Source organism: Crotalus tigris, unplaced genomic scaffold (assembly GCF_016545835.1).
Source record: "Crotalus tigris isolate CLP2741 ecotype Arizona unplaced genomic scaffold, ASM1654583v1 scf7180000017550.10884619, whole genome shotgun sequence".
NCBI lineage: Eukaryota > Metazoa > Chordata > Lepidosauria > Squamata > Viperidae > Crotalus > Crotalus tigris.
Genome location: NW_024096468.1, coordinates 1,347,062 through 1,373,952, shown reverse-complemented (window position 1 = coordinate 1,373,952; position 26,891 = coordinate 1,347,062). Strand labels below are relative to the sequence as shown.

At 34.2% G+C, this 26,891-nt stretch overlaps 1 protein-coding gene and 1 long non-coding RNA gene across 20 annotated transcripts in view; one reads left to right on the top strand and one right to left on the bottom strand.

The window, feature by feature from the left end:
- Positions 1 to 26,891, bottom strand: part of ANKS1A (ankyrin repeat and sterile alpha motif domain containing 1A) — a 119,410-nt gene that overhangs the window by 58,281 nt on the left and 34,238 nt on the right. For all 19 annotated transcript variants that reach the window (XM_039339165.1, XM_039339189.1, XM_039339223.1 and 16 more), the window contains 10 exons: positions 22,160 to 22,456; positions 21,485 to 21,560; positions 20,694 to 20,795; positions 18,843 to 18,932; positions 17,875 to 18,068; positions 15,611 to 15,694; positions 13,474 to 13,594; positions 7,267 to 7,307; positions 4,908 to 5,040; positions 2,277 to 2,821 (listed from right to left, as the gene is read on the bottom strand). In XM_039339165.1, the coding sequence (XP_039195099.1) occupies positions 2,277 to 2,821; positions 4,908 to 5,040; positions 7,267 to 7,307; positions 13,474 to 13,594; positions 15,611 to 15,694; positions 17,875 to 18,068; positions 18,843 to 18,932; positions 20,694 to 20,795; positions 21,485 to 21,560; positions 22,160 to 22,456 (1,683 nt within the window). The remainder of the gene's footprint in view (positions 1 to 2,276; positions 2,822 to 4,907; positions 5,041 to 7,266; positions 7,308 to 13,473; positions 13,595 to 15,610; positions 15,695 to 17,874; positions 18,069 to 18,842; positions 18,933 to 20,693; positions 20,796 to 21,484; positions 21,561 to 22,159; positions 22,457 to 26,891) is intronic.
- Positions 2,694 to 5,255, top strand: LOC120306337. The gene is made up of 2 exons (XR_005556248.1): positions 2,694 to 2,831; positions 4,869 to 5,255. It is a non-coding gene; the product is annotated as an uncharacterized LOC120306337 (long non-coding RNA).

The window sequence follows — 26,891 nt, the reverse complement described above, 5'->3', positions numbered from 1 at the left end:
GTATAAATATACAAATACCAATATAATAAACTTCTAGGGGCATAAAAATTTCACAGAATGTCCCAATTTTGAGTACAAAACAGGCCACCCCGCTCTTTGGAAATGTTTCAGGGTTTAAATATCTTTATTTCAAGCTTAAAACATCTCCAGAATGCTTGAACATCCCATTTCATGCTTGAAACTGGATGTTTCACAAAAATTCATACACAAAACATTTAGAAATAGAACGTTTCTGTTTCTATTTTGTTTTATGTTACTTTCTTTGTATCTTTATTTTTGAAACACCTCCCTCCCTTGATTACCTTGCCTTATAAAGAAAAATATTTTTTTCTGAACTCTATAGTTACTACAGATACTCATGCAAACACTGCATTATAATCAGATTAATAATCTGCCGTTCTCCAAATCTGCATTTTAGTTCTACAATATATCTTTCCTCTTAAGTAGAATACACAATTCTGCATTATTATTCCCATTTTTAGGTTCCAATAAATCAGTCAAAAAGTTTGAAAAATAATTCACACTTAATTTATTCTATTAGGAACAAAGTGTGATCAACTAAATTTGAATTCAATCCATAAAATCACAATTATTCCTGAGATGGAGAGATGCTTAAGAAGAAAGGAAAAAGCAGTTTGTTATTAAAGAAAAGATCTAGTCTATAAGTATCGCAAAGAACTGCAGAATATTTTAATAGTAATGATTAATTATTCATTATACCTCTAGTATCACTGCTTACTCTTTGATACAAATATTAAACTTACTTAATTTAAATTTTTAAATAAAGATACAATTCAAGTTGTCATTAAAATACCAATGGAACAAAAGTAAATTATTCTGTTAGGGTATATAATTACTGATCCTCCTCAGATTTTGAAAAGATAATATATGCAAAAATTTTGGAAGAAACAGGCTAAGCATTATAGCAATATTAAAAGGGCATTTTGTAAGTACTTTAGTAATTCAGCTAAAAAAACTTGAAGTATTTAAAATAACTTCATTTCTGGAAGACCTATTTCTTCACAATAATAATTTTAGACTGGTTTAGTAACAATCTCAACGTAACAAATACTGTTTCTACAATGCAAGCAACAGTTTCAGAACAAAACGTGATATTCATAATTATGTAACTTGTAGCATAAAGTGAATATTATGTAGTAATTTGAAACAGGCTTTCCAGCACTTGAGCTGGTTAGATGTATATACAGATGTATATATCACCATGTATTTGAAATGAAATATGTTTTATATAAGAACTGCAATTTAATAGAAAGCTTAATGTATTTATTATAAGAAATACCATTGCACTCTAAATAAATAGCAGTTAGTGCAATACTTCTGATTCAGTTGTGAAAAAGAGCTCTGGTATATAGGGTCACACAGGCAACATCTGTGTATCTTAAAATATAGACATCTTTTCCCAGGACTGCACAGCAGCTGTGCAATCTTCTAAAAAGATTGTAAATTGTAAATATTGTAAATTGCAATATTTTGCACGCAAGGTACTCCAAAAGACCCAGCACTACACAATAAAAATAATGATTTCATACTTTCAATTTATAATCTATACAATTTCACCTCCCTAATTTATTTGCTAATGGATTTTCTTTAATATTCTTTTTAGACCTGGCATGGCATAATGTTTCCCCAACAAGTCTTAACTATTTAATAATAGATTTTCCAATCTATAAAAGGCAGTTTGCATGCTCACACAACGTCATTTAAGCCAGAGTAGAATAAGCAAGAAATGCTTTAATGCTGTTTGACCAACAGCACTTAATCTCTGCTGACTTCTTATCAGAACAAATTTCTATTAAGGAAGGATTTCACACATATTATGCTGACTTCCCATTAATCCTTGGAATTAACTATTATAAGACAAAGTGCAAAAACATTCAGGTACTCCTTGATCTTACTGAAGTCTTGTCACTAATGTAAAGGAGCCCTAGATATATAGTACGACCCACCCTTTTTCACAAGCTATTCTAGAGAGAATATGCTATGTAAACATACTCAAATATGACAACTGATTCTGAACAGAACATCACTGTTTCAGACAACACTGAATACTTTTAAAACTTTCCCTAAATTTTGCATCACATAAGAGTAAATAACTGAATTCAATTTATAGGTATAATTTTAATTATCTGTCAAATAAATCCAGCGCTAGGATAATTACCAGAGCTTCCTACTCTTTCATCCCTGATCCATTCTTATTATTGAATTCCTGCAGCAATTTTTATTTTACTTAAAAAAAAAATCCAGCTTGGTCTTACCTCATCCCACTCGGAAGCAAAGGAAGGTGATTTCTCCAGCCTTTTTTTCCCAGTGCTACAATTGGAAAGGGATTCACTTCTGCTCCCCATAGTATCGTCCTCTGTTGGTGAGGTGGTCAAAAGGTCAGAATCTGATTTTGATAAGCTACGGCTAAGTTTGAGGTCTGCTTTGGACTTGCTTCCTGGATGAACTCTTCCCACAATACTGCTCTTGTCTCCATCCTCAGCACTACCGGGGTGCTGTGGCAAATGAGGATGTGCTAAAGTTCCAGAATCCAACTTGTCACGGATATGGCGTATGGCTGAATAGACCACTTTATTCTGGTCTGCAGTACTAGATTGTACCGATCCAGAAGCCTCAACATCTTCCAGCTGCATAGCAGTTCCTTCTGTACTTCCTTTGCCCACAGCAGAAATGAGTCTCAAAGGGTCCTCACTTATGTCACACACTGGAGAAGAACCATGCAGAAGACCTGAGAATTGATCCAGTACCTGGGCATCTTGGACATCTGCTTGGCTGTGGCTTCTGTTGAACCTTTTTTGGTCTTCAAAAGGGTAAGAAACCCCCCCAAAATAAAACCCAACACATAAAGATCAAGAGAAACAAGATTTTAGCTTTTCTCCCTCAGAGAGAGAGAAAGAAGAAGAAGAAAGAACAGCATTGTTCAGAGTATTCAGATTTTACCCAAAGTTGGAGCATTTATGAAATTCTAAACAGTGGCCTGATTTATGCAATCTGGCAGCCCGCTCTGTTTCATTTTATTCCTGTTAACACTAACAATCAGCCCTTGCTATATAAGGTTTGGAGAAGTGCTAACTATACCCAGCAAAGGGATGGGGGTGGGGGGAGGGGAGAGACTGAGTCTCCTGGAACATATTTCTATAAAGGCCAAAGTGTTATTTAGAGCAACGCTCCCTATTCCTTGGCACAGAATGCTGGGTGGGGAAAGATGAGCTGCAAACAACCTGCAAATATGAACAAATTCCCCCCTCCACCCGACAGCTGTTTCCTTCCCTGGTGACTTGAACTCACCTCCTTTTGCAACAGCAATAATTCCTTTAAAGCTTCACTTTGCTATTAACTTATTTCACTACATAAAATGATCTACTGCTGCACTGAATTTCAGCTTGGAATATGTATTGCAGCAGAGAGATAACATTATAACTTAAGACTCATGCTTTAATATATTGTATCAAAAATCAAAACCTGATTAAAGCATGAATAATTCACTGATGTAAATTATGTAAAAGCTTATAGCAAAGAGCCACTCTGAACAACAATCATTAATGTGTTGCCCAATATTTAATATTGATAAAAGCCAAGTTATTCAACCTAGGTTCTTCACAATGGTACTTTACTCACTGAAGAATATCTGAGAAACAGAAAGTGAAGCTTTTTTCTATTGTACTTATCTTAGATTGGACATACAAACATAGATATGAAAGGTACTAAATTCAAATCCAGAAGAACATTAAAATAAAATTACTCTGGTAGGCTCTATTCAGCCAAAGTTAGGTTACATTTTGCAAGGATTCAGTAGTGCTTCATTATTCCTAAATCAAATCAGAAAGTACTTATCTCTGACTCAATTGGAGCCTTTGTTCATTAATCAGTACAAAGAAATCAGAACAAATCAGGAAAGGTTGTTTCAATGATACACCTTATATAGTCATTTCTAAGGGTTTTTGTTTCTATTTAACATGATATATATCCCACAAAGCTTTCACAAGAATAAATCATTACTCTTTTCTTAAATATTAAGCTACAGCTGATATCAATTTAATAACCTTATTTGCTTTATGTATTATTGATTTTTTTTTCCTTAAGACATATTCTGTAGGTTTAACAAAATTATGATTATTGGCTGCTATTCCTCTGAGCTTAAAATGTACTCAATATCTAAGAAAATACTTTTTATAAAATCACTTATTGTAGAGATACAAAGTATTTTATGCTTGTGTTTGGTACAGTGCATATTTTTTTCCCAGCAAAAATGTTTTTGCATTTGTTTTTCTTACGCAAAATTATGAAGAACAATTGGTCTGAGAGCATTTTACAGAACAAAATTACATCCTGACCAGATTTACATTAAGATTCTTATCTTAATATGTGTATAGCAGAGGAAATGTATCAGTCTAAGCTACCCAGAGGAAGTATAGTGTCTAAAAGGAACATCTTGTCTGCTTTCATAGATTTGCTGTGATAATATATTAATAGCAACATATATGAAAAGATGAATAAAATGCCTCTGCACTTTACTGTTTGCACAAAATGCTTAATATGGCATCTATACACAGTGTTAACATTTAGCAACACTGCTATCAGAGGGTGGAAAAGCAGCTGACAATGTGTATCACACACTGGAAATTGCATTCTTCCAGAGGCAGCTATGAAATCCAACAAAGTGGTCACTGTTGCAATGAAACTGTGGCTGTGTTTCCCATCTCCCAAAAGCAAAACAACAAACAAAAAAAAATCTCCCAGCATGAGCAAAGGCCTATTAAGAGACTTTTGAATTTTTTTTGTCATGCTAGTTAGATCAAAGGATTCTTGCATATATTAAAAAGCAAATACCATTTTTTTCTTCATAGGTTTCTATGAAGTTGGAATCACTCAGAATGATTACCTACCTTTTGGCATCTCAACCAACTGAGATTCAGGACTTGAATATTGTTCAGAATGGCTAGAAGAAAAATCGGAAGAAGCTTGGCAATTTAGTGGCCACTGACCATCCTGAGAAGATAGACCTTTTCGTGACCATACCTATAAAGAATCATGTAAAATATTATACTGTAATATTATTAGTTATGATTTATCAAAAGTTAACCTTTATGCCTCAAATAAAAATTATGTAAGTGAAATATAATTCCATATACCTCTTTACCTTATGTATCATGCTTCCAAATATTTTCAAATGTTTAGTACAAACTTCGACAAATGGTAATAATTAAAGTGCAAAAATAAATAATCAACTAGAATTAATATGTTGATCTCATCTGTGGCTCCTCGTTCCTCTGCACTGACCATGTTAGCCAGAGATGATGGGAAATTGCTAGTTTTTAAACAAGGTTAAGGACAAAAAATACTTTCAGGCAATAATGAGCCCTTAATCTCTGACAATGCCTAGTTCAGTGGTTCTCAACCTGTGGGTCGGGACCCCATTTGGGGTCGAACGACCATTTCATGGGGGTCGCCAAACAATGCAGTCCGCCATTTTTTTCCCCCTTTTCCTTAGCTGTGCTACTCCCTTTTATTCTATTGGCTTTTGAAAGCCAATAGAATAGACTCTCTTGAATAGAGTCTAATTCTATTGGCTTTCAAAAGCCAATAGGAATTGTCCAGGCTGTCTCTGCCCTGCTGAGCCTGCCAAAAGTCCCATTCTGCAAACGGTGCTGCACCAGTTGAGTAGTCCTCAACTTACAACCGGTTGAGTAGTCCTCGACTTACGACCGGTTGGGGGTCGCGGCATTAAAAAGGTTGAGAATCACTGTTCATTCTGAAATGCTGTTACTGATTATATCAGTATTTTTAACAGAATGCAAAATCTAAATGTTAGATACCATTTTTGAGTTTGAACCGATAGATAGGAAAACTCTATTGCCTGTATTATTTGTTGAATCAAATTTTTGGTGGCAACAACTACTTCCACTTTACTATAACGGTATCATAAAAATATTTGATAAATACATTTAAAATAAATAATTTTATTTTAAAAAAGGACAAAGAATAATATCTATATGACTTCTGAATTTTTTTCCTGAAACCAAAAGCAATCAATACTTTTAGCTATATACTACTCCAACCAGAAGGTCTATATCAAGCCTGCACAACATATGGCCCATGGACTACATACAGCCCATCAAAAAGCCTTGTGTTTTCAGACTGTTTTCAGACTTCAGGTTTTTCAGAAACTCAATAAATTTACTGCCACCAAACATAACCATTGCTGTCATTTCATAAATCATGATAAGTGTCTCCTAGCCTCAATGAGGCTTCCAGCTGCAGCACTGCCACTGCTCCGCCAGCCACAATTCAGCTGATCTGTAGTCAAAAGTAGTCTTTACAGCCACGATTATTTTTAATTTTTTTGATGTAGTCTTTTCCCTTCTACAAATTGTGCAGGCCTGATCTAGATGCTTACTACATTTGGTATTTGTTTCATCATCATCATCAACATCATCATATCATGTTATTATCATATCTCAACATCTGGCTGACTGTGTGACCTATTAAATTTATATGCCACCTAACTCTCAATGATTCTGGGCAGGTTACAATGGTTAAGAACATAAATCCATATAAAAAGCAAGTGTCGTCCTCCCCACCCATCCACCCTGGCACAAAAAACCCCTTCTGATTCACTGTATAAAGTATTCCATTTTTCTTAATTAGAATTATCCTTTCATCATTTTACTGTTGTTTAGCATTAAACAATTTCAGTTCTGTTTCAATGTTTGCTATAAAATATAGGAAATGAAAACATATACCTTGATAGATCTCAGTAGGATTTTGCAAAAATGTTTTAAATTTGAACCACGCTGCAACTGAACTGTCTTGAGTTGAAAACACCTTATTTCAACAGCAAACAGCTGTCTCAAATTCAAAGCAGGATGTTTTGACTGTTCTGGAGGTGTCTTGAACTTGAAACTTCTCATAAATATTGAACCATCTCATAGTTTTAAAACGGTTTTTCTTAATACTTAACTCTACAGCTGTAAAATGTAAACTGGATCTGTTGCGTTGTATATACTATATGTGCACTGTTGCATGCAACAGTGTCAAATAGTGTTAGGTCTACTTTTACAATGACAGTCCTCAGCAGAACAGAGTTTTCTTCTTAAATACACTCCAGAAGCCAGGTCCTTCCATAGCAAGTCCCTCCTTAGGAAGCAGGGACAGAGGAAGGAGAAGAAGAGAACATTCCTTGGTATGAGTGAACGTCTATTGGCATATTGGATATAATCTATACTAAAATTATATCTGTCTTACCTGGGGCTGGACACTGCAGGCAGCACCTAAAGGTGATTCACCTAAGAATTTAAAAATAAAAAAAATATTTTTACTGTATGCAATACAAATCTGTCTTTAGCAAATTACTGTTAAAAGCAAGACATACAATCCTGGAGAACGGGATCACTTGAATTCTGTTCTAAAATCTCCCCTCAAAAGGTTTACTACCTTTTAGTTCAGGGGTGTCAACCTGCCAGCCCACGGGCCGGTTGCATCATGCAGAGGCCGTGCCCGCCCCAGCTCCAGTAATGCGAAAAAAGTCATGATACGTCACAACATGTCACATGACGTGGCAAATTTGACACCCGTATTTTAGTTCTACAACAAAATGGCTCAACTTTTCCTCTACCACATGAGCAACAACATACTGTATTGCCTAGAGGGTGGGGGGGGAGGGATAATAAAATACATTCTGTAAGCTTTATGTCATAATTTTAGATTCCTACCAAGTGAATGGTATAGTATTACAATAGACCATTTTTAATTATAGGTTTTGAATATAAATATTACATTTTAATTCATGGCATCTTCACCTAAAGCTGGAAAAATCTCTCACTTGAAACATAACCAATCAATATTTGGCTACAAAGGGATAAGAATTAATCTAGGTTAGACGCACAATGCCAAAGTGAAAAATACATAATGAGTGAGGTAGTTCGTGAAGACTAGCCACTAATCAGAGGGAGAGGGAGAGGGAGCGACAGGGAGAGCTTGCACTTTAAAATCAGTGTTGACTCCTGACAACTGCCTGGACTTGTCCTACAGTTTTCTTGGCAAGATTTTTTAGAAGTGATTTGCCATTGGCTGCTTCCGAGGACTGAGACAGGATCTCAAGGTCTTTCAATTTTTGCCCGATAGCTTTAACTTTAACTGGCTCTTTTAATCCAATTGGATTAGACTGTAATTCATCTTAAATATATCATTGCTATCACAATAAATGTATGCAATTTGACAATGATATAGCAAAGCTGAAGAGAATACCCTGAAGTGAGTTATCAGGGCTTATGCAAAAAGAATGAGGCTCATAAGAATATAGGCAACTTTGTATCTATGTATACTAAGTAGTCAATCTGGTGGAGCAATAGTAGGTTGATTTGAGTGTAATCATCATGAACTTGAAGCACTAACAATGGGGAGGAGGCAGAGTTTCTCTTTCATTTTAGGAAATGTAAAATGTTTAGAATAAAGTCCCAACCAGAACATCCTTAGAAAGAAGACACCATAATACTTTAGAAATGTTGGGATTGTATCAAAAGGCTGGGTAGGATGTTGAGGGATGTTTCAGGGAACTGAGCCCAGTAACCTCAATCCTCATAGCAAGGTCTTATGAATCTGTGATAACAGAAACCCAGTTTGGGAAATAGTGGATCAGTAGATCTCCACATAGGATGCTACAGTATCCTCATAATTAAAGGAACTGGCTTGCATGATTGGTGTCTTCAGAATTTTGTATCCAATCTTTAAGGAAGAATTATCACCTTGGAGATTAAGCCCAGATGCACTCTAGATATCCAGGCAAACAATGCTGAACTGTGGAATTTCAGTTTCTATGTTGAAATCAGAAACACTACTACTGATGTAAGTAAAAGTCCAATATTTTTATTGCAGTCCTGTGCTTCTGGACCTCATTTGGGTTATCATGATTTATTCTCATTAAACAAGGCTTCACATTTCAAATGGGAAATTTTCAGTCTTGACCATGACTTCATAGCTCAATCCAGAAGATATGAAATTTATATCTCCTTAAGGGTGCCCACTATGGCCATAATGTTCGTTTCACTCTGACTCTAACATACCTGGAAATATTGATTTGCTGTTTAGTTCTTTTGCTTCTGAAAGATCGTTCTATCATCTTTTGAGATATAAGGCTCTGGAGACAGTTCTTTCTCACCTAAAAACTGCCAATACTTCAGTAGGCAAGCTCAGTAGCTGGAAATGTACAGAATGAAGGCTATGGGGCAATAAAACCTTCATTCATGATTCATGCTTCTACTAGTCCTTATCCATTGGTGCAGAATGCACATTTTCATAGGACCAGTATTGAAAACTTCTTTCCAGTATTGAAAAATAGAAAGGGCTATAATATATATCAAAAGTATTAACAATCTTTGACTTGATAAAACATGTTTGGAGGCCAGATCCACAAAGAATAATGCACAGTAATTAACACGGCAGCTACATCATGTTTGAACAGTACTGAAAACAAGATCTTAAAGCAGTTGTGCCTGCTCCTTAATCATAAGGCTGAAGATTCTAGCCTCAAGAAAACAACCTGTTAGTACTGAGAAAATGGTACTTCCTGTTCTGAACTCTGCATCTGATTACTGTGTTGGTGAGCCTTCCTGGCATGCGGAAGCAGGAGTACCAGATTTATAATCTCTTATCTCCAAAGAAAAGATGGCTATCTACAATTGAATTCCCAGCAATAGAATGTGATGGGAGTTTCAATAATGGTCATTCATTGGAGTCACAAAGCCAAAGGTGAGACTCTACCATCTGCTGGGACAATGTCTCAATACCATATTACTCAAAATGTGGGATGTGATTCTTCCTGAATGGAGTTCCATCACAGAATGCCTTTTTCTCAAATCATTTTGAAGTAGGCTTACTAGTAGAGTACAATAGTAAACTGAATGCAAAAGCAACACAATGTTTCAGAGCCCTGTTTGAAGCCTGGTGATTCTTCTGCCTTTTTAATGCTTGCCTTTCAAAAGAAGAGTAATCATGTCTGGAGGGCATCATGAGCCTTCTATGAACATTTGACCTGTCATTCATTTTGGAGCTTATTTTTCAAAGAGAATTACAATGCAGAGAAGGGAGGACAGACAATAGGTTATAATTAGGAAGTTATTAAAATATCTTATTATAACTAACATTATATTACAACTAATGAATTTAGAAACAGCAAGCTGCAAGGGCAAGAGGTTATATTGTGACTATTACCTCAGTGTGCCTGCACTGGGAAAGAGAGAAAAAACAACCAAATAATTTAGTGCCTGCCAATTTATAAGTCACAACATTTAAGCGCAGCTACAAGAGTCTGGAACTGAGGAAGAACCTCCACAATAAAACAAGATGGTGAGGACATTATTGGCCTGAAATAATGTGATTGAAAAGCAGTTAACTTTCTCTAATCTTATACTTTGAGATAAGATGTATTAGTTTAAATGATCTCTTAGTGATGGTGTATAATTTTTCTACTAGATCAGAGAGATCAGCATTGGAATGGTGTTAGAATTATAGCCACAGAATTTTCAACTGGTCCTGAACTTCTGAATTGAGAATAAGACAAGAAGAATTAAGATTATCCTGTGCATTGGTTTTGTCCTTTTGTTGTTGTTCATTTGGACAGATATCTGTAAAGTGGGACTCAAGAGCTCAAAACTGATCCATCATCTTTTGATCAATGGAACCTGGGATTATCATGGGACAGCCATTATACCAGAGGTTCCTTTTTCTGTTTTCAAGTCTCCTCCATAATGGAGGAATGCTTTTCCTTGGTTCCTAAAAGAAATTGTTGTTCCAAACCTTATATTTATAAATGGAGAAAATACGGAATGAATCAGATCTTTGACACTGCTTAATTGTTTTTCTTAAGAGACTTGTTCCCAGACAATTAGGACAATCTGTTCTTTGCTGGTCAGTGAAAGCCCAAGAATGGGAATAAGAGTCAATGACACAACTCTCCATAACCATCCATATGCACAAGTAGTGAGGAATCTGAAAGAGGTTGTCTACTGCTGCAATGCATATACATATGAAATGGTACCTTCAATGTCAAGCACTTCTACTGCAAGCATCAATAGCAAGTACTTTTTAGAAGTCAGCATTATGGCAGGCAAAACTGAGGAAATAGGAGGAGCCAGGGCTTTTTTGTCATAGAACGCCCAGAACGGAGTTCCAGCACCTTTTTTGGATGGAACCTTGTAGGTAGGCAAGGCGGGTTGTATGACATGTGTGAATTCCGGCACTTTTTTTTTTTTTTTTTTTACAAAAAAAAGCACTGGGAAGAGCCACAAATGAATTTTTGACGGTCATGTTTCTTTAGTTATATATTTTACATTAAGAGATTTTTTGGGAGTTGGGTGGCCTCAAAATTTAATGAATTAAATTAGATAATATTATGATGTTGCATAGGGTAGGGTTCCAGTGAAAAAAATCTAAGTTCCTAGGATATTTTAAAGAAGCAGTGCATGATGTGAATTCTTATTCATGAGTACTGGAAGACAGAGTCTGAAGTCCATTCTCAGATGACAAAAGTGCTGATGTTTCTGAAGATCCAGAGTTTATAGGCCAAGAACAATTAGTGCTAATATTTTTTGAGGATCTGAGATCTGAGGGTTGTAAGAACAGTTGCTAAAAACAACATGCTGGGATATGTTCTTAAAAACTGGCAGTATTGATTTAGCAGTAATAAATGCAGGTAGGAAAAACCGGTAGTCAGTTTGATGAATTTTTGGAAACAAGGACAGTTCTTGATAATAAGAACTGTTCTTGATAATGCTGGACAGAAAGAATATATTTTGGGCAATTTTGGGTCTTCAGAAATGGGACTTGGGCAACAGTCTATTGGGAAAGTGTAGGCTAATTTCTAAACTATTTTCTTCACCCAACATTTTGGGAATAGAATTTTCCTTGAAATGAGAAATGAACATGAAGAAGATAAATGCAGGAAAAAGAAACCCAGGACTTTGCCTTCAACTAAACAAATGAATATGGAGAAGGATCAGATCTTATTGCTCTTTTTGTGATAGTCTAAAATAAACTATGAGAAAAGGTGAAAAATCATGCTTAGGATCATGCACACTGGAGAGAGTACTTCCTGTTAAAAAAAGCTACCTAAATTCAAAAGGTTTCCACTGATGACTTTTAAAATCTGCATAATTAATATGTGTGATGCATAGAGACTCGAAAAAGACCTTTCAATGTCAAATGGACATCTCAAAACACAGTAAATTTTAGCTGTATTTTAGAACTAAGCTCTGGATAATAAAATATTGTAATTATGGGAGAGAATGAGGAATGAGGAATCATGAAAACTGAAGCCTTGCTGTAATTCATACTTATAATATTAAAATATGGTTTAAATTTAGACAGGAATCCTCCAAATTTGATTATTTTCTCCTACTGTTCACATAATGCTCTTTTTAATAAAGGAGGATGTATGATTCAGAAGTCATACTATTTTTATGAAGCAAATCAAAAGTGTTCTATTTAAGAGATTACTTTAATTCTTATTATTTAGTATTGCAATTGCTTATTGAAGTCATATAGTTAGAAAAGCTATATAACTACTGAATTATTTCTTCTGGAAAAAATATTAAACTAAGTAGGCATTTCTTTCCAAAGCTACTTCAGAAATATTGTACAAAATCCACTGAAATAAATGTTACAATAGAGAAAATGGGTTGACTTAATAAGATACGTTTCAGATGAAAAAATAAAAAGAATGTTAATGCCTAATGTCTATACCTGAAAACACAATGGGACTAATTTCAAGTCACAATGCACAAAATCTAAAGTGCTACCTTTTCAACAGCCATAGCTCTTATTATTAATTCTACCTTTATCAGAATATGAGAAACCATTAGTATGAATAGGAAGAATAGAAACAATCAACCCTTCTTCTATTACAGTATGAATTCATGCTTGGAAAATGAACATATAAAGTAATCTCAAATCAGCCTTTAAAATGCGAAGAACTAAGATTGTTTCACAAACAAGTCACATTAGCTAGGCTCTTACAGATGTGAGAATTCAGTAATATGAGAGGACAATGGACACTAGGTCAGCAAGAGATACATTTGAATGAATTTGCTAGGTACTGCAAAATGAAGAGAGCAAAGTTCGTATGCATGAGCACACAAATTGGGAAAGCAAGGAGAAATTTCCCAAATAGTTGAGGTGTCTTGCAAAACACTGTGGCTATTTTAACCATACACTTTGCTTGGTTTTCTATAATAAACATACAACAAAAGTTTGAGTCATTTTCTGCTACCAGGAAGATTCCAAAGCAAGAATATTTTAATCAAAGTCTTATGAAAAGAAATTGCTAGGTGGGCACACAAAACAAGTCAATCCTGCTAACTTAAAAGAAAAGCTAAAACTGTTTCAGTTTCTTACCTTCTGCCCAAGATTAGTTTTGGGGATAGCTAATTATATACAATTTGCAATAACAGTCTTTACCTTTTGTTTTTTTATCTACTGTAACATGTTTCTTTGTTTCTGCTGTTAGCAAGAGTTCATAAGGATGTTCTTCTTCTTCATCAGCTGTGCTCCCTCTATTTTTTCTTTTGGTGACGAAACCCTAATCAGACACAGGCATAAATTAATAATAATTGCATCTCTTATTAACTAATAGTGCATTGACTACTTTTCATGATCGCTGCAAAACATAAAAGAGATTAATATACGCGTATACATGAGAAACAAATATAAGTTTCAGCATTTCTATGGCCCTACAGCCCCACTGAATCACTTCTCCCTATGCTGAATTTCCATTAATTCTGTATTTTTTCAGTCCCCATTTCCCTTTGGAATCCAACTGGTGTATTTTCATAAATTTTCAGCATTATACTAAGCATCAGGCAGTGGCAAGTAATGGTAAATATTTGCCACAGCATGGTAGTCTCAGAACTACATATTTTGACATTCCTCCATTTAGGTAGAAAGTGTACACGTTTTGTACTGTATATAGTATTATTTCTTTTAAACCTATTAATTCATTTAAAGTTATCTGACTGAGATATGAAATAAGATTCCAGAACAATCATGTAACTGTGAATACAATATTAAAACACTATGCGTTTAGAATCCAATTTAAAATAAAAGTATCCCAAAAAAGGTTTTAACTTGTGATAAAAACACAACTTCATTGGTATGAATCATATATGCAATCCAAAAATCAGGTACTGTGACAAATCTCATATTACCATAATGCATAGAAAATGCTTTGAAGAAACTATCTCCAGCAAATTTTAAAGCACAGGCTGGTACAGATAGATATTTTATACCTGTTGATGCCAAGCAATATATGATTTTAAAGATCAAAATTATTTTCTTGAACTGGGAGAGGAAATAAACAGGCAACACATGCAGCTCCCTCGGGATGATACTTATGCAATTACATCTAGCTGCACTGTTAGTAATGTAGGAAACAAACTCTGTTCTTGTTTCAGTTCCTAAAGGTTGTTTCAGTGCCAGAGCTGGATCTAACTAAAATCTGGAATGGATTAGGATAGTAAATTTCATCTGAAAGCATTTAGAACTGAATGATCATTTTCTCCAGGTATCAAAAGAAATACTTGGGAAAGGCAGAATTGCTGTGTTGGTTATGAAAGTATGGAGAATGAATATATAAAAAGGAAAATGAATTTATCTACCTTCAACTGATCATACTATTTTGTGTAAACCACAATCTCAGAGGGTTTTGCCAGAAAGCTAGCATATGTTTTCTTGTATCAATGAAAGCTGGACACTAAACATTTGCAGATTCTGAGCATCCAACTTGGATAAGTTTTAATTAATTTATATGCTTCCCTCTCCTTTTCACTTTTTCTTATTTTAATTCAAGCCCAATTTCTGTAAATAGCTTCTGTAAATTATAGTTTAAGTTAAAAATGTACTCTAGAATCAGTTTGATCTCAATTTGTTCTTATTACCCTAAGTTAAATTTGAAATGAACAACCTACTTATAAGTTTTGGAGTAACATGCCAAGTTTGTCCTCCAAAGTTGTGGATGCAATCAAGTAGGGATGATTTCCTAATATGTTTGTTTTTCCTTTTGTCACATTACAGATTGATAGTCCCTTTGAAGGCTACCCCTATAATTTTTAACAGGTTTGTGAATTCAAAGAATTCAAAGAATGCTGATTTGCTAACAATATTCTGAACTTCTCTTCATAGGCAGGAAAACTAAATATGGAAGATTCATTCCCCCAATGGAAAAACATGGCTCCTGAGCTACAACTTATTTTATTGTGAGGAAAGCACTTTTTCTCCAAAGGAATTTTTTCTAGCAAATAAAAAATGAAGAACAATTTAGGTAGCATATATTTACATATCAACTGAAAATACTCCACTCTATAGAGTAATACCAAGATATCTACAGAGTATCCATACATATCAATCGAAAGTAGGCTAAAGGACTGCCAGATGCAAACCAGACCATGGCAAAAAATCCTGGCAAAAGCCTGCTGATATGGTAGTTAAAACCACTAATAAATATTTTTTTTATAAATGTCACATTACCCTCTAAACATATTAATGTGTTGGCATTCCCTCCACATCACTAACATCAAGGAGGACACATAAGGATGTTTACCACTGAGGATGCATCATGTTTTTTATCTTCAAGTTCCTCTTCTTCATCAGGGGGAGGTTTTGCAGGAGGTGGTGGACGCTCTCTCTACAATTTTCAAAAAAATAATCGTCAATGACTCAGTTCAAATTCATTTTTGATGCAACATTAACACATTTACTGCAGCAAAGCAAATAAGTGATTTGATCAAAATGATGAAATAAATGATGTGGCCTCAGGATACAAAACTGTGCCTTACCTTCTTACATGCAATGTCATAATAAAAATACAAAAGTGGAGAGCCTGAATTGTGTACATTTTGTTGCTTGTCTTCCCTTGAACTTTGTAGACTACATAGATGTCCTAACTATTTGATTTGCAATTTCTCTAATAACAAAACTGGCACAATTATCATTCAATAAATATTTCACAGACTTGGTAGGTAGTGCTTGATAGAGCAGCTACAGAGGAAAAAGTTGGACACTGAAGAAGCAGGACAAGAAGAGAATTAGTCAACCCCAAGTTCTTACTTGAGGGGAAAATGGTCAGGCTCATATTATGCTACTTTGGTTACATTATGTGAAGACCTGGCTCTCTAAAGAAAGTTCTAATGCAGAGAAAGATACAAGGAAAGGTAAGAAGAAGATGACCAGGAGCAAGGTAAATGGAGTCAGTTACAGTGAAGAAGGGTTCGCCACTGAAAGACCAAGTTAGGGACAAATTGTTATATAGAAAATCTATGTGGTTGCTAAGATTTGACACTGATTTGATGGCACATAATCAATTAATCAGTTAATCAATCAATACCGTTAATATTGGGTTACTGATCTCAGAAGACACTTAAAAAGCTGCTGATATATGCACATATTGCAGACATTAAAAATATCATATATTTCTCTTTAAACCTGTTTCATTAACCTGTTTCAATCTTCAAATATACCTCTAAAACAAACGCATATACACATTTATTGACAGCACAGAATATCGGACTTGAATCTAGAAACCAAGAAGTGCTAGCCAAAGAAACAAACCTACATGATAATAGCCCACACTGACCCAATGAAGGATTTTTATAATGGAATGCTGAAGCCAGAATTTATGTAACAAATCTCTCATTCTAGATTCACATTTTCAAAGCTGCTATGGAGAGATAAGAAGTAAATATGTCCCATTATGTATATCTTCTCACATTCGATAAATTTTCTGCATATTTCACTTCTAAATGGATATAACAATATTGGCTATATCCAATGTTATATTCCCAATAAAAATATGACTTCCATTAGAATGAAATAATTTAAATTAAATGATGTGAACACATACAAAATCTAGTTGTCTTCTTCTTAGCATTTTTCTCACATAGTTGCAGTGTTTTTGCACTGCACTCACCAAGTTCTTACTGTGAAGTTTGTCAACTGATTTTCAAAGACCCTGACACTGATTTCGGTTGAGAGGAGGTAAGAGGCCTAACGTCACCCAACTGGCTTCTGTCCCTAAGGGAAAAGTCAATCCCTGAATCTCCTTACTCCTGCTTCAGTGCCTTAACTGGCTCTCCTACCTCTGATCTAGTAAATGTCAACCACTGATAACTTCAAAATAAATCTGCATATTTGGGCTGCATGTACAAATTCATATTTAACTTTGTATATTTATAATAAACCGCAACCATCCGTATTTTAATGTGCAATAAAATTCCATAACATGCTCAAATCCAGTACTTATCAACTCTGGTGGATTCTTTAAATAAAACTGATTGCTTTCAGAGAAACTAACTTAAGTGATTTTAATTAGCCTGTAAAGCCTCCAAGCTCCCCCTGCTGGATTATATCCATAAATTCTATGACAAACTGATTTACTGGCCAATTAATATAATAAAACAATGCAAACAAATCTAACATTCAGGATTATTACGGTATAGTGATTTTTTAATCTGAAGAAAACTGCATGCAAAAATGTTCAGAGGAAAGTCATATTCTAGACAAGAATTTTTTCCCTTGCTCCTAAATAGTTAATCTGAGCTACAGTCCCTAGCAAAATATATAGTGGTAGAAATTCACCCAAATTCAAATAGTCATCACACTATGAACTTGAGACAATTCCTGGGAGAATTTCATAGCAAGGGAAAATGGCCTCCAAGTAGTCAGTAACTAAAGCTCTTAACAATTATTTTCTATCACTTCCAAACTGTACAGCTGGGCTATTAATTTACTGCAAGTTTGGAGGCTTGGTGATCTATCCCAGTCTATTTCCTATAAAAAAGAAAAGATAACACACATCAGGCTACATACAGGTCTCACTCCTGTCACTTTAATACCAGTCATCTCAGCTTCCCTGTTCACTGAATCTCTGTCTGAGGATCTTCCACTGGCTAGGCTGTCCAAAGAATGACAGGAGGTTGCATTGTATAGTACTTCATATGGACACTCTTCTGGCTTGCCATCAACATCTGTTATCAGATCTGTCACTGCTTTCTCCACATTCCCTAAAGAAAGCAAACATGTTAAATCAGAAACAGTTGTACAAAATCCTCAATAGCTGCAGTGATCCTACTCACAAACTCTGGTCTTTGAAAGCCTGGCTACAATCATTCCTTTCCACAATGCCAGAGGCATAAAAGGTGGACTTCATTATTTCCATAACTTTCTAATTCATATATCACCTTTGCCTATGGACTAGGAACTGGGATCGACATATGTTTTGTTCTGAACTGCAGAGTTATTTTGACGAGGGAGTGGGGGGTGGAGAGGACTAGTACTTTCCCTACAGATCACCAGTGAAATACACTGGATTTTTTAAATCTTCTTTTGCATTATTTTACTATCTGCTTTAAATTCTTGAAACAGATGATGTAAGAATATTGTGGAAGCCATTCCAAAATGTTTTTTATAATCCAAATCAGCTAAGATGGAAAGAGTACTGTATTAATAATCTCAATATTAAGAGCTTATCAGAACTGAAATGATAAGGTTTTTAAAGAACTAGTTATAGATAAGAGCTGATTTATGGGAAGAAGAGATCATTTGTTGTATTTTACGAAAAGGTGATAATTGTTCATACTTATTATGGGGAAAGCAGAAATCATTTATTTATAATTTCTTTTTTTATTATATTCTTATTTTTCCTTTCTTTTCCACTTTGTCTATTTTCTTTTTTTCTGCACTATTTTTTAGTTTATATAAGTTTTTTTTATTGTTGCAGCTTTAATTTTTAATAAAATTACTATTAAACAAATAATTTAATACATTTCATAGTTTACCTTGAGGTATCCGAACTGAAGTTTCAGTAGAAGCAGTTAAAGGCGGCGATCTCTTTTCCTCTGCTGTTGCAAGATTCTTTCTTGTACAGTCTGAACAAATAAAATGAAATACAACAGAAATAAGATGACATGTAAGATATTTGCTACCTGAAGTCTTCAAAAGCAAAATACAGTAATCTACTTTTCATATATTTAGGTATGTTCTGCATATTTATTTTGGGCGAATCCAACACTGTGATTTTGCTAATATAGGTAGAGAATAGGTTTCTAGCTTTTTGGCTAGAATAATAACAAACACAATCTTTTCTGAAACTCAAAAAGGCTGACCCTTCAGAAACATCATATTTACCAACTTTCTAGCCAGAAACACAACGTTTCTGAAGGGTAGAAAGGCTAACACACTGCAACTATTCTGAAGGTGGAGCCAGGCAGTTAGCGAACAGGAAGTTTCTGAAGGCTAGAAAGAGGGTCTTTACAGCCTTCAGAACAATCACAGGAAAAGCATCAGTCTCTTCCTACCCTTCAGAAACATCATGTTCACTAGCTTTCTAGCTTAGCGATCATGATGTTTCTAAAGGTTAGAAAGGTTCTTTCAAGCTATTTTACCCTTCAGAAACAACATGTTCACTAGATGTCTGGCTGAGCCTTGCATCGGCTTGGCACACCTGACAGTAGCTGCACAAAAAGGCAAAGGTAAGTGGATCTGGATATGGTGGGGTGGCAGGGAGCAGGATGAGGCCTCCAGGGTTGTGGCAGTTTTGTGTGCACTAGTGGACCAAATGAGCAGCTGGGATGGGAGAGAGATAGGTGAGGAGGGGGGTGTTGGCAGCACCCTTCAGTCATAGGGGCAGATACGCTAAGTGTCCAAATCTTGATCACATGACCTGCAACAGCCGTAACTTCTGTCAGGAAATGTTTCTCCATTCAGTACCATTATAACTTCAAATTATCACTGAACAAATGGTCTTAAGTTGAGGACTACCTATATTTTTTTTTTAAAAAAATGGATCATGACTCTTTCCAGTCTTTATAGATTTCCATTTCGTTTACTTCACTCCATTCAGGAAGGCCTTTGTAAAGTAAATGGACAGTGGAAGGGAGGGAAATAAAAAAAAAAAAGCCACTCCTGCTAACCCCTTTTTGGCACACTGACACTGGATTTATATAATATTAAATCTGTCCTCTGTACTCTCTCAAAACGTAAAGACTTGTTCTTTTCCTCATGCAAATGTTGTGATGGCTGCTTCCCCAATAGTATTAAATGGTCAACAATCCTTCTCTGTGTGATGCCTGATTTTGTATCTCAGTCCCGATGCATTTGCACTGATCTTTCACTAGTCCGTTATTAAAAAATGAACCCACCTAAAACCCCATCTTTTAAGGATGCATTTAATTAATTTACAAACAATTTATGGCTGGAAAATGGTTCTGTTTTACTTTTCTTCCTCTGCCTACTTAATGCATCTTGCAATATAGACTGCTTTCAAAAGTGTCTGACCTGGAAGTTATAAATCTCAAAAATAAACAAGGGATGCATTACATTTATAACTAATTTGAAGTGGGATAAAAATACAGTACAATGCTGAGGAGACAATGATCAAATTCAGTAAGAACCAGGAAACTATTAATTTAATACCATATTTTGAGGAAGTACAAAAATGAGGGAAAACATCTTTTTGCTCAATTTAGCTTTCTTTGTATCCACAATGTAGTTAATTGAGCAATGTAGGCTTTTTAGAAATTGCCTAACTGAAAAACAACTCACACATTTTATAGTTGATAGTGTGTCATGTTAGTGTGCTTCCTATTTCTCAACCTTTGCCCTCTCTTCTTTCATGTTTAATTATTTACCTTCAATGAAAGCTGCTATTTGTTGGCTTTTTTGAGAAGGAAGTTCTCTGACAATCTCCAAAGCAGTCAAGCCTCTGTTATCCTTTATATTCACATCAATGCCTTCAACACAAAGAGAAACTTGACATTATACACAGTAATTCAGGAACATTAAGAAATATTGCATATACTCACATAGCAAAATGTGGTATAAATAGAACTGCTCCTAAATGTACATTTTGGCCCTACATCGATGTTCATTTATTGTTGTTGTTGTTGTTACTATTATTATTGGTTAAAGCTGCCCTTATGCCATATAAAGGCTCTTAATTTTAGAAGAAACATTTTTAATTTGGGAAGTGCTTTTATTTTAATTATAATTTTAAGACAAGTATATTTTATTGTATTTTTAATAAGAAGCAATTAAGCCTATACTTAAATGAAGCAGAATAGGAATACTTAAAATAATAAAGCAATAAATATGTTAAATTATAACTTACAATTCAATTGTAGTGAAAGCAAATAATAATTCCAGAAAGGAAATGAATATAAGTTCTTGGAGTATATAATCTCCTGATCTCCGTATCCAATTAGAGGTTTTAGCAATTCCTGCTTAGCTCTTATTAATTTTACTAGTTTATACTAAACATTCATGAGGCTTTAGCTTGAAGAAGTTTAAACAGGAGGGTGAAAGATTCAAGTTAAATTATGTTGGTCATTCTCAAGAACTATGCTAAGGCTGCTGAATGTTTACAACACTAAGACCACCAACAAAAATAGGAAATTTAAAAATATGTTTAAAAGATCCTCACCTGCAGCTAGCAATATCTGTACCACATCTGTTTTGCCAAACAAAGCAGCTTCATGCAAAGCACTACCTTTTTCTGTCTGTAAAACAAGTATGGGTTGAGAATACCATCAGAAAACAATAAAAGTGTATGTCCAGGTTCACAAACTGAAGCTATTTGTTGCAGTGTATTCCAACTTAAATCAGCTTCTTTAAAAATACAGGCTGATCACTCTAATCAATCAATGAGAAAAAACCCTCTGTATTTAATTTGAATTTTATTTAATTTGAATTTAAAACAAAAAAGACAATATCCAGCTGAAAATACAGGATTTAAGCACCAGAAGTTTTCTAGCTGACTATTAGAAAAAGTCTAGATTTCTAGAGTAAAACAGAATCCGCTAAACTTGAAAGAATTTGAAAGCATAATTCTATTAAATTTCAAACTTAACATGAATTCAAAATAAATGTATTTAACAATCTTTTGTATTTGTTGGGATTATAGGCTGCTTCAATTTGCCAATTCTGAGCAGCATATAATTGGGATATTAAAATGATGAAATAAATATGATGAAATAAAATGATGAAATAAAACAGTGAATAGAAAAGTTCTTATTAAACAGGGAGCTATAATACTAAATCTGATCCTGAAACATTACTTTAATGTTGAAACTCCATACACAAAATTTTAAACAAATACCTGGTAGTTATTATCCATGCCAGCCTCCAGAAGTACATGAACTACAGCTTTATGGCCATTTCTAGCTGCCAGATGTAAGGGAGTGTGTTTCTTAGTATTGCAACTTAATAGATTAGGATGAGCATTAAGCAACATCTTCACAACCTCTAGTCTCCCATAGAGAGCAGCTAAATCAAGAGGAGTCTCAAACTTGTTATTGCGCATAGTAGGATCAGTCAACTCCTCCAGAAGAACCTTCACCACTTCTGTATGGCCATACTGAGCTGCACAGTGCAATGCTGTCTCATTGTCGTTATTCTAAGATTACATAAATATAAAAACCATTAGAGTTTAGAGACAATTATAATAAAGAGAACATTTATTTTAAATATAAATGTATTAAAACTGTTTCAATTCTTTTCTACTATGCATGCAGTGGCATAGTGAGTACATCATGGTCCCATTGTTATTTATATGTACATATGCACACATGCAAACATTTGCTACAGAAAAAAATAGATAAAATATCTATTATTGCATTTTGAGATTAATATTACTTGTACTGTTCTATAATTTTTTTCACTTTTAAAACTCACCAAGCATTACTTATCCATTCAATAAAAGTTACTACAAATGCTACAAACTTACATTTTGCAAGCCAACAACGATAATAAATCATATTTCATGACTGTGTTATTTCTCTCTGGAGAATTCACCTTTTATTAACTAATCTGACACTATGTTGTTATTATATTTTATTTTAATTTTATATAGAAGGCCACTGCTATGACTAATATTATCAACTTATAGAAACGAATTATATGTCAAGAAACAGCTCTTTCATGTGACCAAATGCTTTTTTGAAATTGGGCTTCATATCGGGAAGTCATTGAATTATAAAATAGCATTGGGTTAAACGCTATGTGAAAACCAAAGTACTTTAAGATTCTAGCTGATACATAAATGAACACAAAAATTCTACTCAAACAGTGTATTTAACCATTTAAATGGTGTGTGTGTGTCTGTGTGTAATTATAATGGTTAAATATACCTAAACAAAACCCTGGCTTCACAAAAACATTTCAATTGTTTAAAAAGTAAATAAATTAGAACTTTAAAAGTTGTACTATACTGGACAAAATATAAGAGAGGTTCATTGTAATTTATTTTTGTTCTAGCAGTATCAATAATGTTCAATGTCTCATGGGCACCTGACAAAACTAGCTGAAACAGAAAGGAAATAGATGAACAGTCAGAGTGCTTTACATAAAATACATGGAATGTACAAATGAAAGTTACTATGAACAATGACAGACATGCACAAACATTTGAAAAATTGAGGAAGACACTTCCAACGATGGCGAAGAAACAATTCAAGCCAAACATTTGCCAAGGAAAAAGAGATTTATAGTGAAGGTGATTGTAAATGAGGTAATGCATCATTCAGCAGCATGCAGAGAATCTCACCATGAATAAAGGGAAAAGCATATGGTTCAGGATTTATAACTAAGATGTAGGGTTTAATGAAAGATAATGAAAAATCGTGATATCTTCTAACCACATTATATTACAAACTATACATAATATACCACATCAGTAAACATTGGGGGGGGGGAGACATAAACTGGACTAAAGATAGTTCTTGGCTAAATTGAGCTCAAATCCTAGGGATTGTATGGACATATACATACAGAGTTTTGACCAAAGACAAAAGTATTTTGCCACTGCCTTTTTCCAAGATTTTTTTTTCAATTGCATAGTCTAACCTACAGCCCTAGTATTACCTGGCCCTTTGTTATCCCAGCAATAACTAGGCTTGCTGCTGCTTTACTTGTGGGAAAAACAAGGCTAGACAGGTGCTGCTACCTATTTGTTGTACTCTGCATATTATGTAACTTCCAGTATTAACAGAAAAAATATAATTTACAGTATCTTAGTTTATACAAGGTTAACGCACAAATAATGATTGAATGCGCAGGAATGAATTTTAAAAAAAAGATTAATATGATTAACATCTTATTGTTGTCATCAACCTCTCATTTGCCTCTTAACCAAGTCATCAATTAGACATTTAAATCTGCTGGCCAACAACATCTGAAGATATAGGCACTTCTGAAATGCAAAATTTTACAAATCCTTATAAAGCCCAGGTTTGATTTCAAGTTTGTGGCAAACAATTATTTTTATTTATTCTAAAAATTTGGATGCCACCTCTTACAACCAGTGTAATCTGTGCTGTTTAGATCCAGCTGTGCATCCAAATAGCTGCACATTTGACAGGACTTAAATCTGAAGAATCTTCATTAATAGGATGAAATTGCTACTCCTTAAGAGGATGGCTTTGACAGCTCCCCAATTCTTTCAAAAGCTTTAGCCTATTAATGCAAAAATTTTACAGCCCAACTGAGATTTTTAAAAAGCAAGCCTTTTTGAAAATGCCTGAGACTGATTTCTGTAATTCTTAAGAGAAAAAGGAGAAAAGCCCATAAAACTGAGACCGTGATCACAATTGGCAAGCCCAACGAAACTCTAAGAAGAAATAGTTGAGGGAAAGAAAACAGCGACTTAAATTGAGGTAATTTTAACTATATTAACTCTAGAAAAAAAATTTCCAATTCTAATGTATGATCACATAATGTTTTTATGTATCATGGGTCTTCTTCTGACAGTCAGGCCAAAGTACCTTTTAACTATAAACAAATGTACATATATAATTCAATTGGGGGAAAATGCACAAATATGTCTAATTACCAATTTATCAAAACCCACTGTCTAACTCATCTATACTGAAATGCCTGCTGTCGCAAAACTAAACATTCATAAGCATTTTTCCTAGTTTTTTTTTTAAATAAAACTGTGTGCTTTATAAAAAATAGCAAAATTCTCTGTGTTTGTGGACAAAGGTCTTCAAGTCAGGATTGACTCCTGGCAACTGCCTGGACAAGTCCCAGCAGTTTTTTAACAACATTTTTAAAATGGTTTGCCATTGCCTGCTTCCTAGAGCTGACAGAAAGTGACTGGCCCAGCATCCCCAGATGATCTTGGCCCTAAGGTGGGATGACAACTTGCAGTCTTCCGGTTTCTAGCCTGATGCCTCAAACTTTATACTAAACTGGGTCCCAACCCAACCAAATGTTTGGTGAAATAAAAAGCATCATTTCCAGTTAGTTCAGAATACTCCAGTCAGCCTTGGGAATCTGGGAGCTGAAGTCCACACATCTTCAAACTGCCAAGATTGAGAAACATTGATCCACTATATGGAGAAGATCAGCATGACTCTCAGAAGTATTGTTTAAAGTAACATATTTTATTGTATCTTCATTTCTATGCTGTTTAGCCTTCCAAGTGAGCTTTGAGGAATATGCTTCTTAGGCTGGATTAGTTTAAACATTTGATTTTAATAGTATTCATTAATTGAAAATAATACTAAGCTACAAAAGGCTTAGAAAATAGCCTTGTAGAAACATATTAATCTCACTTTCCTCTTCAACATTTTAAAGATTTAAAATATCTTTTATTTAAAAAGACATTGATGCTCTCCTCCAGATTTCCAGAGGGATCTGGCTTGGTGGAAACAAAACAATGAATGAGCGAGCACTCTTTCTATATCTTCACCTTGCTGTTGCTGGTGTTTCCACTAAAGATTACAGAGAATAGAACAAGGGGCATTTTTGTGTACTTTTGGCATTTTAATGTTTGATATATAACCTACTTAGATGATGACTTCTAGATCATGTTTTTTGCTTCCACCGAGAAAGGAAGACCAACTAAGAAATCATTTAAAAAGCAGCATAAACTCTATACTGCAAAGAAAGTGGTTGGAAATTAAATGTGGCTAGAATGACATTTGCCTAAAATAATTACTGTATTAAAATTTAACTTCATTCAGTTTGCTTAAAGATTGCTTTTCTAGCTAAATGATCAAATGCTTTGTGGATCATAATTTGTAACATTTTATCATGAGGTGTACATTACAATGGGTCATACAGTGTTTGAAAATTTATAGAAATGTATGACTCCTAACAACATTCTTTTTCATTTAATGGAAAAATGTATCATCAAGAGTATCTACTTTTTCTTGTTTCTGGAAATCTAAGGTATACTCACAAATAGATACTGACTTATTATTATTTTATCATGAGGTGTACATTACAATGGGTCATACAGTGTTTGAAAATTTATAGAAATGTATGACTCCTAACAACATTCTTTTTCATTTAATGGAAAAATGTATCATCAAGAGTATCTACTTTTTCTTGTTTCTGGAAATCTAAGGTATACTCACAAATAGATACTGACTTATTATTATTTATATGTGTTACAGATTTTTTTAACACTTGGAAATTTTTTAAACATCTATTCAGACACAGAGAACTAGTTTTACAGTTCTTTGGATTCCAGTTTTGGTACTTAAATAAATTATACTTTTTAATGTTCTAACTTATATACAGATAGCCAAGGCAATCACAAATTTCATAAATTTCCTAGCTAAATATAGATACACATTCTGCAATAAAAATCCATTACAACAAAAGCGATTATACTCCTTCGTTCAGGTGCAAATATTTCAACTATTATAGTAAAGAAATATATGAATATATATGTATATATATGAACTATCAAAAAGAAAATAATTCAATCAATTATTTAAATTAGTATTTTTCTATTGTGATTTTAAAAACATTTCAGTTTCTGATTTAAATGTCTAAGCACTTCAATTTCAGCTTTTACCATTGGGTCGATCTACTTTAGA